The 20,060-nt window shown below is 50.9% G+C and overlaps 1 protein-coding gene across 2 annotated transcripts in view; it reads right to left on the minus strand.

Annotated features, from left to right (window-relative positions):
- Positions 1-654: 654 nt before the first annotated feature.
- The window catches only part of PPP1R12B (protein phosphatase 1 regulatory subunit 12B), a 102,499-nt gene continuing 83,093 nt past the window's right edge, over positions 655-20,060 (minus strand). For both annotated transcript variants that reach the window (XM_017739833.1, XM_008638019.2), the window contains 6 exons: positions 17,096-17,112; positions 16,472-16,619; positions 15,317-15,421; positions 14,996-15,049; positions 13,589-13,639; positions 655-3,847 (listed from right to left, as the gene is read on the minus strand). In XM_017739833.1, the coding sequence (XP_017595322.1) occupies positions 3,761-3,847; positions 13,589-13,639; positions 14,996-15,049; positions 15,317-15,421; positions 16,472-16,619; positions 17,096-17,112 (462 nt within the window). In that variant the 3' untranslated portion in view covers positions 655-3,760. The remainder of the gene's footprint in view (positions 3,848-13,588; positions 13,640-14,995; positions 15,050-15,316; positions 15,422-16,471; positions 16,620-17,095; positions 17,113-20,060) is intronic.

The raw sequence follows: 20,060 nt of genomic DNA on the forward strand, positions 1-20,060 counted from the left end.
AAGGTCCCCCCTGAGCCTCCTTTGCTCCAGGCTGAGCCCCCCCAGCTCCCTCTGACTTGTGTTCTGGGCAGCCTTGAACTCCAGCTGAGCAAGACCGGACCAGACATGGGGCACAGGTGGGAAATATCAAAGGTCCCCACAGAATTCTTCGCCCCAGCACACAGAGTCTGGTCCATACAGTCACATCCTGCTCCGCAGGGATGCTGGACACCCCCAACCCTAAGGGAAGAACTCAACCTGCACCAACCACCTCAGAAGACTGGAACATGTGGAGGTTCCAGCAGCCTCACCCAAGACAGAGATTCCCAGATGTGACACCACCTCCTGCCTGTGCCACACTTTGTGCTGACCAAACTGCTGAGCAGACCAAACACAGGGCTTGCCACCACAGTGGGAGATGGGCCTGATCCGCAGTGTGGTGCCCAGGAGGAGACGGGACCCTCTCCTGTTCACCTTCCCACTGCTGGGTGCTTTTCAGGGATGTGCATCCCAGTTCCTTCATTTCAGCTTCCCCTGAAAAAGCACCTGTGTTGTAGCTGCAGAACATTTGGGCTTTTCTGGATGATGGATATTGTTATGCCACAAGAATTTTGGGAGGAACAGGGAATTTTAGCTCAACTTGTAATTCCGGAAAGATGCAAGCAAAGTCAAAGCTTCTATTTTATCAACTCTTATTTTATTCATTTATAAATACTGTTGTGTTTACAAGCATCATAGCTGTGAATATTATTCCCAAACTTTCAAACACATAATACTTATAATACTATGTAACAACAACCAGTAAAACAAATCATTCATCTCAGGGTTTGAAAGGCCACTCAAAAGTTGCATAAAAATACATTCTCTCCCCATCTCATCAGCCAGTCCTGCTTCTCCAAGGAGTTTATTTACAAAGAGCCATCACCAAACTCGCAGCCACAACAGGTGGGTTCACCCCAAGCAATTAAAATTAAGTCACCCCAAGCAATTGCTTAGAAAAAAAACCTCGTGTTCCCCAAGGGAGACCACGCCTGGCAAATGCTCTGGTTCCAAGAGGGATCAATTTTAAAACCTACTTGCTCTGCACCCTGCCCCAAGCACAGGGTTCGAGGTGTCCTGTTCATCACCTCCTCAGTGCACTGGTTATGTCAGGCATGAAGTGAGACAAAAAAAATCCATTCTCAAGAATTTGGTTTGCAGTTGCGCCGTCACGACGAGACGCTCACAGCTTTGGCTGATCAGGGACACTGAGCTGCGGGGGCTCAGGGCTCAGGAGAATCCAGTGCTAAGCAGACACTTCAACTGAAGTGGTTTGGCTTTGAAGGTGCCACTCAGAAGAACGAGCCTCCCACAGCCTTCCCACTCTGTTCCCTCAGAAAAAGCGCAGCGAGTGTCCTGGTAGGAAGGGGCAAAACATCAGTGCGGGATGGATTTGTCAGATTGGGTTGAACCCTCTCCCTAAAGCAGACACCAGGCTTCTTCCTGCTGCCAGGAACCCGCCTGTGAGAAGAACAGGATCTTTATTCTGAACTCTCCTCCTCATCCTGCCGGGATGCGTGGCCTGGGGCGCCGGCCCAGCACCCGCCCAGCTGGGGAGCGTCTCCTCCTCCACGTGGCACGGAAGGGACCGGGCTCCTGATCCCCTGATCTCCTGACCAGAGCCAGAGCCCGAGGCTGAAGCGAGGAGTGGGTCACCAAGAGAGAAAACATCAAGAACGGCAGAAGTACTCACATAAAGAGTGCACCAAGAGGGAACGGCGTGCAGGGGAAGCATTGACCGGATCTCAAGACTTAAAGCCGTTAAATAGAGCAGGGTTAAAATCAAGGAATATAAAAAGGATGCCTGGCTTAGGCAGTGCTCTGCAGAAACCCTGATGCCTTTACTAGCTTTGGTCTCTTCCTCCCAAAGCTCAGCAGCAGAGGAAGGGCCTCAGTGTACCAGGAGAAATGATGCCTCAGCTGCACAAACAGCTCCACCAGCTGAAGAGCAACTTGGGGTCAGAGCTGCCTGGGGAAAACTGGCAGCTCCAAGAAGAGCAAGAGAGGTGGAAACAGGCAGGACAGGGAGGGGAAGGGGGAAAAATGGAGAATAAGGGGAAAAAAAAACCCAACAAAGAGAAAAAACCCCAGGGAGAGGAAAATAAAGATGCCTTCTGAGGCAATAACCAGCAAAAGGTTCGAAAAATCCCAGGAGTGCCCAACAGAGATAAGTTTTACCCTGTTGAGCAAGCTCAAGTATTCTGCTCATGTTCAAGTATCTCATTTCTCTGACAGTGGAGAGCCCCCCAGCCAGAGCCAGCAGAGCTGCTTGGGAACGTGGCAGAGCTGCTCCATCGTCACCTCCAGCTTCAGTGACCAAGATGCTGCCCTTTGCCAGACAGAGTCTGGGGAGTCCAAGGACAAAGGGGATGAAGGGACAAATATGGAAGGATGTAGATGGGAAAGTGTTTTGGATACAGCAAGACATCTCTGAGAGGGAAGGCATTGTTTGAAAGAAGTCTGTTAAGGGGAAGCTCAACAGACCTGATGATGTCCCAGAGCACGGAGAGAGGAGCCAATGTCTAAATGCCCATGGAGAGAACAATTCCAAACTGTTCAGAGTGCATGTAACATTAAAGAGGAGTATTTCTGGAGGTTTCCTTCAAGGTCAAGGCTTATCATAAGTTTTTGACAGGTTAGAAGACTTTCATTATGGTGATTCAGTTACCAGCAGCTCCTTGTCCCTCTGACACTGACACACCCTGGCCTTTCCAAGGTGTGTGGGACAGGATGCTGGCATTCTCTCTCTACAAATCCTGCTGCAAATCAAAGCAGGGTACCCAAAATACCAGACCAGACTCTGCTATAGGGCTCTGCCTTCAGGGGGGCAGCAGGAGAATGCCCCAGATGGCTGTTGGGAAGGGGAGGCTGGTTTCTGGCATGGGCACAGCTCCCTGCAGGGTGATTCACACTCACACACACGTGAGAGCAGCAGAGGGTCTGTAGGGGTTCAAGTTTATCCTTCAGAAAGCTCGGCAAGCGCCTGTGATATATCCTGCCCCAGGGAACAGGAGTCCAGGTGGCAACTGGATGCTACCAACCACAGAGACAGGAGCCCTGGAAGGACACAGCATGACACAGGATCACCCAGGCTGTGGGGCAAAGGGAGGGTGAGGGATAAGGGTCTGACACTGAGTGTCAGCACTGATGTCACCGAACAGGTTCAAAATCTTATCTTAAATAAAAGACTCAGTCTACACGGGCAAGAGGAGGTCTCTGCAAAACAGCTCATCAGCCTGTGACAAACATGAGCTCTGGTGGCTTTCACAGCACCACATTTAACCAGAGTCCCACATCTCAGTGGGCTGATGTGCATCCTCAGAGTCCCAGCCCGTGTTCACATTTCCCACCTGTAATGGGCTTGGATATGCTGGATTAGTTCTTCAGATGTCACTTTTTACAGTGGGAGCTTCCCACTCCAGGTCAGAGTCCAAAACCAAATACTGAGCTTCTGGAAGTTTTGGCAGCTCAAACCCAGTCCTCACATTTCTCCCTTGAATAAAATGTCCGAGATACCACAACATGCATAAATTAAAGAAAATAAAATGGCAGGGGCTGTGTTGGGGGGAAATAGGGGTAGAAAGGGAATGTACAGCAAAGGGCAGGGCAAGGCAGGTGTGACATTGATCCCACGGCTGAAACGCTTGCTGTACGTGACGGGAAGGAAAGGGGGTAGGGCTCGGTGGTGGGGTTGGCAGCTGGTGTAGGACACCCCTCCTTGTCCTGCCTTTGCTCAGGATTCCTATTTGGAGAGTTTGCTGATGACACGAATGAGGGCTCCGTTCTCATCCTTCAGCCTTTGGTTGTCCGACTTCAGCTCTGTCAAAATCTGCAGAGAGACAAAGACAAGGTGGGATCAGAGGGGCTCAGAGGGCCAGAGGGGACATTGCATCCCCTCCACCCAGCGCACTTCCATGGCTCTGCAGCATCTCCAGAGCTTTCACAAGCTGGCTGCCAGGCGTGAGGGGTGAGAGGGGCCTCGAGCACAGCACTGAGCCAGGGAGCCCCGAGCCAGGGAGCCCCTGGTGTGAAGCAAGGCCACAGCCCCAGTAGCAGGTCAGGACCAGGCTGGCAGGACAGGAACCATTTCTGAGCTGTTTCACCCCAAACCTGTGCCCAGAGGCTAAATACAACTCAGCAGACAACAATAAAGCTGGTTTTCCTGATATGCTTTTTCCATTTTGCCAGGACTAGAGGGGAAACCAAAGGTCTGGAATCTTCATTTAGAACTGGACCTTGCCAAATCTCTTCAGAATATCCCCAAATCTCCTCGGGACCCCAGAAATGTGTAATACAGTCACAAATACTGAGGCCAGAGCACTGGTAGAACACACTGACACTGGAGGTACCTCCTGGGTGCTCAACTGAGGTGGCAACACAGACAAAAGCCCAAGCACTTTGGACATAGAGAAGAAATAGCTTCAACAAGACCCTTCCAGCATTTCCCATTGGCATAAACCCTGCTGACTTCCCGTGCTCTCCATGCTGCAGTGAGCGACCTTCAGGACTGTTCCCAGCTCTGGGCACCAGAAGGAGACCCCTTGCTCCTGTCTGGGGTGTGACACACAAGGGGTCACTCCCAGCATGGGTGCCAGCAGATCACAGGGGGACCAGCCCCACGCCTGCAGGAGTGCCCAGGGCCGAGCAGGATCACTCACACAGAACCTGTGTGAGCTCAGCCACTACTTCTCTCTGCCAAGGTGCATCTTGGAGGAATTCCCTCAAATTAAAAATCTGCACTAGATCTTCTCCTTCCTCCTTAACCTGGTGTTTCAGCTTTGACCACAATGTTCTGCCCCCCTCCACCTGCAGTCCCTCCATGATCACCAGCTCTGAGTGTGGGCAGTACCAGCTCCCACCAGAGCAATTCCCTTCTTCCATGGCTGGACCAAGCCATGGTGGCCCCAACACAGCCAACTCCATCCCTGGGGGCACTGGTGGTGGATGCTTCAGGTGGGAGATTTTGCCAGAGAGGGAGGAGGGGTTGGTGCCGCATGGTGGGATACTGTGGTAAGGGTAAATCCATGTGCTGGGCTGGCCAGAGCTCCAGCCACTGATGCTGAATGTGCCTCCCTGGACCCAGTGCTGGTGTGACAGATGCAGCAGCATGGCTGGGCTGTCACCAGAACAGCACTCCTGGCTCCTTGTGCCATTTCTCATGGCCAAAGAAGAGGCATTGCCATCACCAAAGTGATCAGGAGCTCAGAGACAGCAGAGCCCTTGATGTCTCTGCACTCCTCTGTTTCCTCCTGAGCTTCACCTGCCATCCACACTGGTGCCTCCCAGTGCCCTGCAAGAGCCTGACCACCCACTGGGAGCTGCAGATGGACAGTCCCTATCAGGCCCCTGTCACTGCTTGGGGTGGCTCTGCAGTGCCCACTGCTGTGGTAACGGGCGTGTGAAGTCCTGACACTCGCTTTGGTAGAGAGAATCTGTCACAGGTTGCCAGAAACGATGGCAGAGAGAACCACTCCAGTCCAGGGCTCAGCTGGAGCCTCACATGGGGGCTTTGTGACCTGTGTCATTTTTCTGAAAATGCAGGAATGTAAGTACATGTGAAATCAGTGCCTCTGGACAGGCTTCCTGGTCATAACCCGGCTCCACCAGTGCCCACTGAGGCTTCCTGAAAGCCCCACATCAGCCCTACACAGTATGAGCCCAGGGCATTCCTCCCTTTGACGCAGAGTAGCCTCAAGTCAGGTTGAAATGACCCCCACAGGAACAGGCTGGAAAGGCTGGGAGTTTCCAGCAGCTTTTCAGATGTCTCACAGGAATGAGAGCAGGGATGGGCCCAGCCCCAGGGAATGGTGGGGTTGACCATGATGCAGCATCGGTGTGAAGTGAGTTTGGGCTGGAGGTTGCTCTGAGCAGCAGGGCTGTGGGTTACCTGTGACACTGGAGAGCACGGCTCCTCAGAAATAACGTGGATTTGGGAAAATGCTGCCAGAGCATGGTACACCTGGCAGAGCTTAAACCAGTGACATCACTGTACAGCTGTGATGTCCACAGACACCACTGAGGCAGAGTTTACACACACCAGCAACATCCTGTGTTAGACCTAGTAAAAGAGGTGAAAATAAATCAGCAGAGCTCGCAGACCATGGCTCTCCCCCAGCTCGGGCACTGGCAGGGAACTGTGAACCTGTAAGTGAGGAGGGAAGAATGAGCCTCAGCCAGACAGAGCAGAGGGGGGATGGAAGTGGTAACAGGACACGTCCTGGGAGGAGGAGAGAGGTGACCTGCAGGTTGTGAAACATCAGTTCTTTGAGTGGAAATAATTTTGCCCAATTTTCCCTCTCAGATCTCAAAGCATGTGGGGAAGGAGAACGATTTAAACTCATGCTTTATGAGAAGAAATGAGGCAGGGTCAGACTGGAGGATACTTCCACAGATTAAAACCAGAGAGGCTGTGAGATCATTTCACCTGACCATCTGCACAATCCAGGGCACACAACATGACACCCGACTCTCCCAGCCCTTGTGACACACATGTGGGCTTGAGCTGGGACTCCTGGAAAGGGGAAGACACAATTCCCCTGATTAGTTTGTTTCTATGGTTAATCAGCCTTGATATAATTTGTGTGCTAAGAATAGATTTTTTTATTCTGTGGTGCCACTTCCAGCCCACAAGAGCAGATGACTTCTGTGTCTGAAGGGATATGAATATCCCTACTAACCTGCAAAGGACAGGTAGGGCCCCAAGAAAGGAGCATTTACAGCTTCATTTTAGCATTGAACCAATGAAGTAGCAGGAAGGGATGTAATTTAACTGTGTGATGTGTGAGGGCAAAGCTTAGGGAAGACTCATGCCTGGGTTTCAAACATTAATTGTCCTGAACTGGATTTAAAACAGAAGATGAAAACACAGAGTGCTCCTGGTCTGGCTCCTGCTGCATCCCCCACCCTGTGCCAGCCCATGGGAGGGGGGGGGGTGCTGAGCCTGTGGACTCAGACTCAAAAATTTCAGTTTAAAATAAGGAAAGAAGCTTGTTCAAGTGACCAAGAAAACCTGCTGAGGACAGCCCAGTTTGTAGTTTTTCTAAAAATACCCTTTCTGTCTAAAATGTTAGTTTTTCACAACATCCCTGAAAATTTCTGACATTGGTCATCCTGACTTTGGATAATCTGATTTGCTGAGTGCCAGATTCTCCCTGAACTAAGTCCAATTAAAAAGAATTCTATTAGAAGCAGACATGTAGCATAAACCACCAATTATCAAGTGTTCAAGGCCAGCTTGGAACAACCTGGGCTCGTGGAAGGTGTCCCTGCCCACGGCAGGGGGTGGAACGAGATGAGCTTTAACACCCCTCCCAACCCAAACCATTCTGTGGGTCTGTTTCAAGGCAAAGTACCAGGCAAGGAGCTGCTGGCACTGCCAAGCCACCCCGAAGCCATTCCCCAATGCTAAGCTGGCAAGGGCAGCAGCATCTGCCAAGCAGAGCGAGAGCCAGCAGGGTGAGCAGAGCTCCAGCAAAGCCCTGCTGTGGCAGCAGCACCACCATGCTCTTGGAATTCAGAGATCCTTTGCCACAAGCTTTTGAGCCACAAGCTTCACCAGACACCCTGGAGAGCAAGGAGGTGAGCGGCAAGAGCCCGGCCAGGGAGCGGAGACCTGCCTGGAAGAGTGGAAGAGGGAGGCAAGATGAGCCGGAGGGAAAGCAGCTACAGCTCCTCTGATTCGGAGGGCTTGGCGGGCAGAGAAAGTCTGGCTACGACCCGGGTCAGAGCCCTGTTCTCAGCCAGCAGTTGCTCATTCATCTGCCTCAGAGTGTGAATCTGTTTGAGCTGGTGGAGATTCTGCAGAGAGTGAGAGGAGCGGACAGAGAAATACAGAGAGAACATCATGGAAATGAATGGGCACAGAAATGGGAGTTTAGTGAAAGAAAAAGAGTAGAAGAAATTAATAGTAGTGAGTGCTGGATAGGGAAAGCCTGACAACACACCACGGATATTTTGGGAATCAGCCCTTTCTCCAGAGGCCCCCAAAGCCTTAAAAAAGGTCAAATACAGGGATTTCCCACCACAAAGCAGGATTATATTCTAGTTTACCCAGACAGCCCTGGGACTCGGGAACTGCTGGGAGACCTATCACAAGTGACTTACCACCTACACAGGCTCTGAAAGCACTGCTGGGAACGGAGAATTTCTTAAAAACTCCTTTTCTTCGTGTATTTCTAAAAGCCAAAGCAGCTGTGTGGAGCAAAGAGCAATCAGAGCTTCCTGGGAAATCCTAAAGGCACAGACTGAAGCACCAGAAGTGTCACTATCCCACAGCAGATCACTGAGACACGTACTGTGTCTGCTTGTGTCCCTCATCCCTGAGTGATGCTCCTGGGTCTGCCCAGGCTCAGTCCTGCCAAAACCTCTGGGGTCTGGGGGGGGGTTTCTCATCCCTGCCCGGATTCAACTCTTCTGTGTCACAGGGCTCAATTTATCTCTGACCCTCAGAGGGGACAAGTCTGAACCTTAAACTGCTCATTTTAGGAACAGAAGTCTGAATGAGATCATCTCCCACAGTGGGGATGTGCCAGAAGGAAATTCCTGGACACAAAGGCAATGGGGGGCACAGGACAGGGCAGAGATCGAGCCCCACACTGGGGCTTGCACAGAAACAAAGTGGACATGGGTACAAACTGGGGCTTGCACAAGTACAGACTGGGCACAGGTACAAACTGGGGCTTGCATAGGTACAAACTGGGCACAGGTACAAACTGGGGCTTGCACAGGTACAGCAGCAATGGGAGGCATGGAACAGAAAAGCCATGAGGAAGCAGAACAGGGAGATGATACAAGCCAGGCAGACATCCCAGTGCCACAAGGATGACGCTGTTCCCAGTAATGCCAAAGTGAATTAATGTGCTGGACATTTACACCACTGTGGGTGCCAGGAGATGCCGAGAGCTGAGGAGTTGCTTCCTGAGTGGCATCCGTGCCCCTCCTTCCTCTTGAGAGGTCGGGCAGCTGGGCCACAAGAAGAAGAACCCCTCCTGAGCAAGAACCCATCCTGAGTGATGGAGGGAGCCCCAACACTGGGCAGGGGCAGGCAGGAAACATCCACAAGAAGAGTTGTAAGTTCAAGTGACAAAATCCCAGTCCCAAAGCAAAGCAGTCCCACAAAGCACCACATTCTTCCCCATGTCCTCTTGTGAGCTCGCAGTGGCAGAAGAAGACAGAGGGAAGGGTCTATGGGGAAGGGAGTTCCTTTCTGCCATTTCATTAGCAGAAAGCACTCAAAGGGAGGTGCCGTCTGTCCTGAACAAGGAGTACCATGAATAAATCTACTGTGGCACAAAGACAATGACTGTCCACCCAACCTGCACTATTCAAGTTGCCCAGAGAAGCTGTGGCCGTCCCATCCCTGGAAGTGTCCAAGGCCAGATTGGACGGGGCTTGGAACAACCTGGGACAGTGGAAGGTGTCCCTGCCATGGCAGGGGGTGGAACAAGAAGGGCATCTTCCAACCCAAACCAGTCTGGGATTCTGTGATCACCCAGAGCTGGCTGCAGCTGGCAAGGAACCTGCTGCACCCCAGGACATTTTGCCCAAGCACTCATTCCTGTATGAAACTGAAGTACTTTGTAAACCCCCCAACCATCAGCTCCATTCCTAGCTGCCCAAAAGCACCACCTTTACTCTCCACGAAGGAATGAAGACACCTCTTTGAAAAGCTTTGCAAAACCAAGGGAAGCAAGGCAGGAGGGCAGGGAGCCTGCAAAGGATGGAGTTTGAGCTCCTGAGATCATCAAACTGACAGAGCAGCTCCTTGGACACACCAATGCAATTCTGACACTGGAAAAATAACAGATCCCAAGACAGAGCTACAGCCAATAAACCTCAGGAAAGCTGCAGTGGCACCTCAGCAGCGAGATCCCTGCTCACCACACCCTATCCATCCATTCATCCATCCATCCCTCCATCCATCCATCCCTCCATCCATCCATCCCTCCATCCATCCATCCCTTCACCCGACTAAGCTTTGCTGGCTGCCACTGTGCTCAGTGAGGACAGATGGACATGGCATGGCTGTCCTGTGATACATCGCACCAGGAGCTGCTGGAAGATGGCTGTACTGGAATAGTCACTTCTTCTGATGGTGCCAAAACCAGTTGAGGACACTTGGTCTGTTCACCTTGGAGAAGAGGAGCCTGAGGTCAGACCTCACTGGGGGCTGCAGCTCCTCCCAAGGGGCAGCTTCAATCTCTGCTCTCTGTGAGCAGAGACAGGACCCCAGGGAAGGGCTGGAGCTGAGCCAGGGGAGGTTTAGGCTGGAGATCAGGGAAAGGTTCTTCCCCAGAGGGTGGTGGGACTCTGAACAGGCTCCCCAGGGAATGGGCATGTGCCCGAGGCTGCCAGAGCTCCAGGAGCATTTGGCCAAGGCTCTCAGGGATGCCCAGGGTGGGATTGTTGGGGTGTCTGTGTGGGGCCAGGGGTTGGACTGTGTGTCCCTTTCAATTCAGGATATTCCATGATTTTATGATACACAGATAATAAAGATCCTCTGTTTTATCACAGGGCTCACTGTTGGCAGAAAGCATCTAACATATATAGGAGGGGCATCGTGCCACATGAGGTGGAAAGGACTGTGATTATTTCAGAGACCACCTTTGTTTTTCCACACCAGCACAGCATGGAACCTCAGCATGGTCCCACCAGCCATCGCTCAGCCTCCACACGCTGCACAGCCCACAGAAAGGATCATTTATATAAAAACGTGTGTGTGCTGCAGGTAGGCCAGGCTCCTGTTTATGCACCAAATCCAGCAAAGGCTGGGAAGCTGGGACTGAAGCCAAGGGCAAAGAGCAGGATCTGGATGATACCGCTGTGATTGCTTATCACTCTGCTTGATACTTGGCTTAGCAAAAGCAGGTTACTCAGTTCCCTCTACCTGCCTTCAATTAACGGATTTTGTGCCTGCAACACTAAATAAAAATGCCCAGAGCCTGCACGATGGCTGAGGCCAGGAGCTGCAGCACTGCTATGGAATAAAGGAGCTCCTGTGACCTTCAAGAACAGTTGCTGTGTGAAGTTGGGACCTCGGGCACTTGGCATTGAATTCAGCTCAGTGCAAATGCTAATTTTCTTTCTCCCGCCTCAGCCAAGGCTCTGGATCTCCAGTCGAATTGTGCAGTCACTCAGGGAAATGCTGCACTTCTCTGTCACCTTTGCAAGAGCAGGTCTGAGGAGCAGCTCTGGGGAGCAGCTCTGCCACCAAAGTTCTTGAGGTTACCAAGCCTGTCTTGCTCCTCTTCACTTCTCTATGGCTTTGGTAGCAGGGGTCACACTCCAGACAGGAGCAAAGCTCATTCCCTCAAACACAGCCTGAAGTACAAAGATTTCTGTCATCTCTGCCTCCTCTTCCTCAGAAGTCAGCTGCAAGGAGAGGACAGCCCTGACCAGGATCTGATGTGCACAGCTGGACACAGACACCCCTGGATCCAACAGCTGGACGTGAGTCTTGCTGGATTCAAAGACCAGTGGGAAGAATTCCCAAAAACTACCTGAGACCTAATCACCTGACAGGTCTGGTTGTTTCTACTTGCCACTCTCCAGATTAAAGGAAATTGGTGTATTTGCATTTTCCTTCACAATTCCTTACTTATTCCTCCTGACTCTGCACAACAGCTACTCATGTAGCGCAAGGAGCAGGACCAGAATTATTAGATTCTTTCCTGGCTCCACTCCCACACTAGGGACTAACAGGGATGCTCTGCAGAGGTTATCTCACTCCAGGCAAACACAGCAGGGCTGATACTCCCACTTCAAGGCATGATGAAAGTGGACACAAGTTTCCTTTTGGAAAGGTCCAATTCAATGCTTCTTTCTTCAGAGATTTTATACTCCTTTTTTTTGAGTGACTGTCAAACAAGACATGTCATAGTGCCCTCAGGTACTCACCACATGCTTGAGGTTTTGCAAAAAACAGTGAAAATGTAGTAGCATCTCAGAAGAGAGATTTTCCAATTTCTTGTCTATTTGTTCTACTAACAAATTTGACCACTTTGGTTGTTCGATGCAGCAAGAACAGGGCAGAGAGCAGAGTCAGCACCACTCTTGAGGACCTGAAGCTCATTTTCAGCTGGACCAGAGGTTCTTTCAGCTCATGTCTCTCGAGGCAGTGTGAGAATGTGTCCAATCTCCAGCAGTGCTTCTCCTTCTGCACCACCTTGGCTTCCATGGCTCTGTAGCTCCAGAATACCTGAACCAGAGGCTGTGTCCAGCAGTCCCTCAGGCACCTTCCCTCTTTAACTGCTTCCCAGAGCAGTATGTTTCCAAACTCAGGCCACTAGAGGCCACCACCTTGTCTTCTTACTCCACGGGCTGAAGTTGCAGGTTTGCAGTGATCTGCAGAGCTGACGGACCAACACAAACTGCTCATGCCTGTATTCCTCTTGAAGACCCCAATTCTGTAATTACAGAAAAGTCTCTGTGCAGTTAAAGGTTCCTACCTGCTCACTGAACAAAGGGTTTGGAATTTAGACATATTCAGTCCTTTCTCCTTTGCCTCTTGGCTCACACATCCACACTTATTTTCTCCTCTCTGAGACAACAAGAGCCTTTACAGCAAGAATCCACCACATCATTGTGCTACTTATTGCAGCAGAAGATGCAGCACAAGCCAATGGTCCTTTCAAAGCTATGTGCTTGGTAGAAACATGGACCTTCAAATAGAAACAGAGTTGGAACCTCCTCCAGGGTGGCAGGAACTCACTTCTGTCAGTGCACGGTGCCAGGAGAGCTCTCAGGTGGGCCCTTCCTCCTGAGAGCAGCTTGAACCTGCTCAGGTTCAAAGGGAAGGAAAGCAGGGGCAGAGCCAAGGGGACACTCATTCTGTGACCACGAGCACTGAAATACAGCGTAAGGTGACGCAGCGCTGCCGAACCAGGGTGAGGCTTCAGGGCTGTGTGGGCAGCCCGACGCTGCCTCGGCTCTGCAGGGTTCCCCTCACGCGCAGAACCGTCCTTGAAGCCACGCCATGGGAGTGAGAACGCGCCGGAGCAGCAGTGGCCATGGCTTGTGACAGCAAGCCATGCTGCACATCCCACCAGGAAGCAAATTCCTCTTTGCTGGAATTATCCCAGGCTGCTGTGGCCTCCCAGTGACAGACATGCTTTGGGAAGGGAGTATAGGAACACAACCACTCTGTGTTTTATCTGTGGCCAGTGTGCGTGAGCTCAAAAGCCAGCTTTGTCTTCTTACCCATCCGGAGAGAACCTCAGTGGCTTAACTTGGGCTGCAGACTAGTCAGAGCACAGGGGGTCAACACACTGGAACTCAGCGATGCCACAAAAGGTTAGTTTGGGAAGGCATTTAAGGAGAACAGCTTTCACCGTTCTCGGATCAAACAGCAGAACAAATCAAACATAGGAGCAATCAGATGAATGAGAACAGGACAGTTTATTAGCATTTCATGTTTGGAGAACAGGGCCATTAAAGCAAGTTCTGACTGCAGAAAGGAAAATGAGATCCTTCCCCTGGACACCTTTAACATCCTCCTCCTGGGTGACAATCCCCAAATATATGAATACAAAGCATAAAAAATGGAATAGACACAGTGAAGATTATTTCTTACCTTCATTTCCTCCTCCATTTCAGAGAGTTTCCGCTCCAGGGCTCGCTTCTCCTGTTTACAAGGATTCATAACAAAGAGGGTCACATGGATTTAGAAGAAAAATTTACAGTGTTTTCTTTTAAAGAAAAACAAGAGTCTTGTGTTTCTGTAGCAGCATTCCCTGAAGAGCACCGCAAAGCAAGGCAGAGGTTACAACCAGGAGCTGATCAGATGGGACAGGGCAGCTGGCAAACCAGCAGGGATATGTGCTGGGCCTGTTTGGGCAGATCCCAAACTCTATTCATACCCCTAATGAAATTCTCCCCCATTTTCAGTGATCCCAGTTCTCAGGAGTTGCTGATGTAATGTGATTTTGAGCTCTGTAGGTGAAACCATGGATTTATACTCCACTAAAAGGGGCAATGAGAAAAGTCACTGAGCCACTCAAATAGGAAACAGAACAAGGAAATTCCCTGCCTGGAAATCCTGTTTCTCCCAGATAATCCAGGGCTGCAAAGCTGACTGCTTTCGGTGCATTTTGAGAAGGGAGGATTAGACTCTGCCATGTGAGCGGCCTCAGCTAAGCCTGTGCCAAGGAGGGCAGATCTGGACTCCTTCAGTGACTTTCCCAACACGAAGGGGCTCAAACTGCTCCAGGGACATGCCCTGAGAAGCGGGAAGGGGGAAACATGAATCAAGAACAGGATTTACACTCTCTGCCCTGATCCTTTGCCCTATGCAAGGAGCTATGAGGCCAGGAGAGTGAGGAAAAGGCAGCTTCCGAGTGTGCTGTGGATGATGAGTTCACTTTTTGCCCACAGCACGGTTCATCCAGGGATTCATCAGTGCAAAATGCATGAGCCATCCTGGAAACAGTTAATGCATCTTCACTGAGAACAGCTGGACACATTTTTACTTTCTAATTCTCAGGATCCTGTATTTGTGGCTGTTGTGATCCTAATTCAACAGAAGTTATGCAGGATGTTGCCCTGACTTCAACAAGGCCAAGTTCAAGGTCCTGTCCCTGGGTTGGGGCAGTCCTTGGTATCAACCCAGGCTGGGGGATGAAGGAACTGGGAGCAGCCCTTCCAGGATTTTTCCTTGTTCCTCCACCACCTCAAACCAGTCTTTATTTGTAAGGATCGAGAATGTTTTAAAGCAAAATGGACCAACAATCCCTCAGTGTGATACAATCCATTGGTCTGCAGCTGCTTAAAACGAAAGAGAGGAATCAGAACAAAGCTGATGTGCAAAGAGAGCAGCAGAGTCTCAGGCCCTGAAAGGTCAGAACACAATTATCACTGTGCACTGCCCCTCAAGGCAAAAATACAACTTATCTCTTAATTAACGCTTTCCTTCTAGAAATGAGCGCCCTGCACAGCAACACAAGGAACAGGCTGTGACTCAGAAGAAAGCAGAGACACGTACCCTCTTCTCCATCTCCAGCATGCTGGACCGGTCAGAAGTTTTCTCCTGTTTCTGCTATGGAAATTAAAAATAGAAAGTGATTAAACCCGAGAGCACTGACAGAGTGCTGCACAAAGGCCAAGACAGCCCACAGATGTTCTTGCTTGGGATGCCACAAGTTGATTTACAAAATTACTTGCTTATTTCTGTCTCCTCCATGGCACCTTCCCTCCCAAGAACACCCTCCCAGGAGCTCCCCTCCCTTTCCCATCCTGGAACAAGTGTTGGTTTGCCACAGCCAGTGCTCAGTTTTTTCCAGACAGGACCTGGATTTTCCCTTACCTGGGCTGCTTTTTCCAACTTTGCTTTGATATCAGCCAGCTCAAGCTGGGCTTCTTGCAGCTTTGACTTCAGCTTTTGATTTTCAGACAGGGCGCTCTCGTATAACTGAAACGCAAAACAAGAGCTCAATTAACCAGGCTGCTCCTGGTTAATTAACCCCATTCCCCCTTGCTGCTCTGAGCAGACGTGTGCCCTCAGCACTGAGCTGAGGGGTTCACTTTGCTCCCACACATCAGGAGATGAGAAGGGAAAACAAAACCAACTTGGATGCTTTACTTAGGTTTTCATAATTCATGAATAAGAAATAAGAAAACTGCTGTTGAATTTTGTAGGGAGTTTAAAAACAGCCAAGAGGCGAAAAAAGAGATGGTTTTAATTTAGGTAATTCTTTACTCACAGGATGGTGAGGCTCTGGCACAGGGCCAGAGAAGCTGTGGCTGCCCCATCCCTGGCAGTGTCCAAGGCCAGGCTGGATGGGGCTTGGAGCAACCTGGGACAGTGGAAGGTGTCCCTGCCATGGCAGGAGGTGGAATGGGATGGGCTTTAAGGTCCCTTCCAATCCAAATCACTGGATTCTTTGAAACAGAGAAAATGAAAATAAACATCTTCTCTTTCTTCCCACTGTTTCTTGGGGCCGGTTTCTGCAGCAACAGGCAGGTTCTGTGGTGTGTGCAGATGATGTGTTTGGATTTTAGCTTTTATACTTTTCATATATTTGTAATCCTGCAATTCTTTAGTGTATAACTCTAAACTCCATATACAGTGCTAGCTGCTGTTCTCCCATTGTGGTCAGACAAAACAACTCCTCTCTAGGCCTGAAACACAAGGACACCTCACTGCCTCAACCCTGAGAAATGTAAACAAAAGTGAGTTGGGGGGGAGCAAACTTGGGGTAAGTGGCTTCATTACCTGAGAGGTAATTGGAGGATTAACCCCCGATATGCAAATGGACCAAACTCATAAAAGTATGAAAAACCTGTGACCCCATCGTCCATTTTTGGGTGTAGTCCCTGGGGGCTTTGACTGCCCTAAATGTACCTGAAGGCCCTTCAATAAATACAACTGCTTTTTATACTCTTAATTTTGTCTAGCCTCTGTTTTCAGGTAGTCCCAAAAAGGCATCACAGTGACAATAATACATTTAAAAACCCCTACTTTCTTATAGTCCTTGTTGCTCTCCTCCTCTGCCCGGCTGCTGAGGGCGGCGAGCCGGTTCTCCCTGCGGCTGTAGGCACTGGAGCGGCTGGAGGCACGGTCGCTGTAGGACGAGTCACTCGTGGTGGGGTTCGTAGCTGCTTCCAACCTGAAACAGGAGGAAGACCCAGCACTGTGGAGCTGCGGTAACTTGGAACAGCCAGCACAGGGCCCAGCTGGTCGGGACTGAAGGCTGTGGCAGACCCAGCTGAGCAGGGGCTCTGGGGTGTGTAGGAGTACCCTCCACTCAGCCTTGGGGACTGCTGCCCAAAACCCAGCAGTCACCACCACTACAACAACTGGAAAAAATCCCCAGGGTACCAGCCCAGCTCCCCATGGGCAGTGACTTCCCACGAACCTCTCATCTCCATGGTGGGAACGAGCTCCATTTCTAAGAGGGCAATGAGGTAAATAATTTGGGGAGTAAAGAACAGAAGCAAACTGGAGCCACAGCTGAGCTCAGGAAAGGACCACACAGCCAGTAGCAGGCTGGATTTGAAGCACAAGGAATCCTCAAAGCCATACAAAAACATGCTGCCAATAAATATTAAACAGAAAAAAAAACTAAAAAAAGAAAATTCTTACCTGGAAAGTCTTTCATGCTGAAGGGAAAAAAAAAAAAAGAAAAAGAAAAAGGTAATTAATAATGGGGAGAATTAAAGGTTCAATTCAAAAACTGCAGAGCTTCCAGGCAGCAGCGATTTCCTGCCTCAGATACCAGCACCCAGCTCATGCCAGGCTACACAGAGATTTCCCAGCCCAAACTGAGAATCGCCAATCTCTGCCTGAATCTTCAACTGCTTCAGCTCCTCCAAAGCATTTATTTTGCCCACCTAAGAAATCCTGAACCTTGCTGTTCAAATCCTCATTTCCAGAATTGAAATTCCTTCCCTGGAATCCAAACTAATCTATTGTTCCCCTTTTCCAGTGAAGTTATTCTTCCTGACTTCGATCACTGTGCTGTGTGTGATGTGGGTGAGGGAGAATAACAGACACAGGGATCTCCCAGTGGTTGTGCTAAACTTGAGAAAATCACACTCTTCTCTCCATGAGCAAGTACCTCCCCAAGGAGAAAAGCTTCACCATGGCACAGAGAGACACAACAGCAGCTGCAGGAGGGAGGGAGAAGACCCTTACACCAGGGTGGATGAAGCCTGTGTTGGGTTCTTCTTTCCCCATCAACATCCAAACCTCTACTGTGCTGTCCTCACGCTGCCTTTGGACATTGAGAGGCTGGAGCGTGTCCAGAGAAGGACAATGAAGCTGGGGAAGAGTCTGGGGCACAAGGAGCAGCTGAGGGAGCTGGGGGGGTCCAGCCTGGAGCAAAGGAGGGTCAGGGGGGACCTTGTGGCTCTGCTGCCAGGGAACAGGGACAGGAGGAGAGGGAACAGCCTCAGGCTGGGCCAGGGGAGGCTCAGGTTGGATACTGGGGAAAATTTCTTCTTTAAAGGGTGGTCAGGCCCTGGCAGAGCTGCCCAGAGCAGTGGTGTAGTCACCATCCCAGAAATGTTCAAAAATGTGTAGATGTAATACCAGGGGACATGGGTTAATGGTGAACATGGCAATGCTGGGGGAATGTTTGGGCTCAATGATCTTAGAGGGCTTTTCCAACTTAATAATTCCATGATTCTATGAATATCCTACAGAGGCTGGATGTGGTAAACCACCATTTCAATAAAGTTTTCTGGATCGAACAGTTCCTTCCTACAATTGCATAAATCCAGTGGTGACAGCAGCACTGTCCCCCAGGACATGCCACACTGACAGTCACCTCCTCCACAAGGTTTCTGTCTGACAGACATTTACTCAAATTCCAGGTACTTTCCAACTCTTTATGGTCCCTTGAACTGGAAGTTGAGCCCAATATTCCTCTGCTGGTTTATCAATAGCATCATTGTTCTGAGTGAGCACAAACCTCCCACAGGCACTTCCAGCCAATTCCCCATGCTCTTTTTAATAGAGTCAACACAAAGGACATCACAGAGCAGATGAGGGGTCAGGCTTTTAGTGCCCAGACATGATCGAGCTGCTTGTGCTGTCAGCTACACCAGTAAATCCAGTGCTAACGCCTTGCTGGGAGGCAGATCTGCTGCCTGTCTGGCACTTCAGACCTCCCGCTCCAGCCTGGCACCCAGACAATGCCCCTGCTCCTGGGCAGGGATCTGGGGGTACCCCATGGAGAGAGGAGTTATGTCACCCATTACACGGAGGAGGAGGGTGGACAAGTGACCCAGCCACCTCTCCACTCAAAGCCTGAGGAGCACAGGGGCAGGTCCCAGAGCATCCCGCCCTGTGCCCAGCCCTGCCTGCTGCTTGCCAGGACACGGCCACCTATTACCTGCACCTGGCTACTGAGATTTTAATTCATCCTGCCCTAATGTGACCCTCATCTTGCATCCTGATTCAGGATGGGAGGGTCCCCAGGGAGTCTGCAGTGCTGGGGCTCTGCAGCACAGCCTCTGACATGCTGTGCTGTGAGCTGACCAGCACCAGATAAATGAACCGACGGGACCCGGCACGTGGAGCTCCGCGGATGGACCACACGCTCAGACAAAGCTGCTGCGTGCAGGGATCAAAAGGACAAACAAACCCTGCTGTGAATTAGCACATTCTCCCTCCAGCTGTGCCCACAGGGCCACCCTCAGCCAGGCTCTTGGGCAGGTCTAGTGCCAACCAAAGCTCCAGGAGGCCATCCTGGTGCAGGCATGGGCGCCGAGCCATGGCAGTGGGTCCACCCTGGTATTATTTTACTTGCTCTAATAAAATCTCTCTTCTCTTTTCATCTTACAAGAGAGAAACCTCCCAAGGAAGACAGCAGATGCATTTCTACCATGGCTAAGCCCTGCTGCACCTCCACAAGCCATGTTGGACACTGTCTGGGAAGCATTTCATGCGACTCAATGCCCAGCAACTGCCTGATGTCATGACAGGGACACAGCCCTCTTGTCCAAACAGCTGTGGCTTGGGCCATGCTCTGTATGAAACCTGAAGTCAGCAGGTTGGGACACTTTCTGTACAGCTGGTCTCTGGCACAGGGCTGTTGTTAGAAAGACAGACCACAAATCCAAGCACATCCTGGGCTCATGCAGGGCAGGGCAGATCCCGCCCCTGTGCCCCGCTCACCTGAGCCCCCACCTGCAGAGCTGCCTCCAGCCCTGGGTTCCAGCACGGGAAGGACCTGGAGCTGCTGCAGCGAGTCCAGGGGAGGCCACAGAGCTGCTCCGAGGGCTCTGGAGCCCCTCTGCTCTGGAGCCAGGCTGGGAGAGCTGGGGGTGTTCACCTGGAGAAGAGAAGGTTCTGGAGAAACCTTGGAGCCTTCCAGTGCCTAAAAGGGTTCCAGGAGAGCTGGAGAGGGACTTTAGACAAGGGATGGAGTGACGGGACAAGGGGGAATGGCTTCCCACTGCCAGAGAGCAGGGATAGATGGGATATTGGGGAGAAATTCTTCCCTGGGAAGGTGGGGAGGCCCTGGCACAGGGTGCCCAGAGAAGCTGTGGCTGCCCCCTGCCTGGAAATGTTCAAGGCCAGGGTGGATGGAGCTTTGGGACAA

The sequence above is a fragment of the Corvus brachyrhynchos genome, unplaced genomic scaffold, assembly GCF_000691975.1.
Source record: "Corvus brachyrhynchos isolate BGI_N302 unplaced genomic scaffold, ASM69197v1 scaffold67, whole genome shotgun sequence".
Lineage (NCBI taxonomy): Eukaryota > Metazoa > Chordata > Aves > Passeriformes > Corvidae > Corvus > Corvus brachyrhynchos.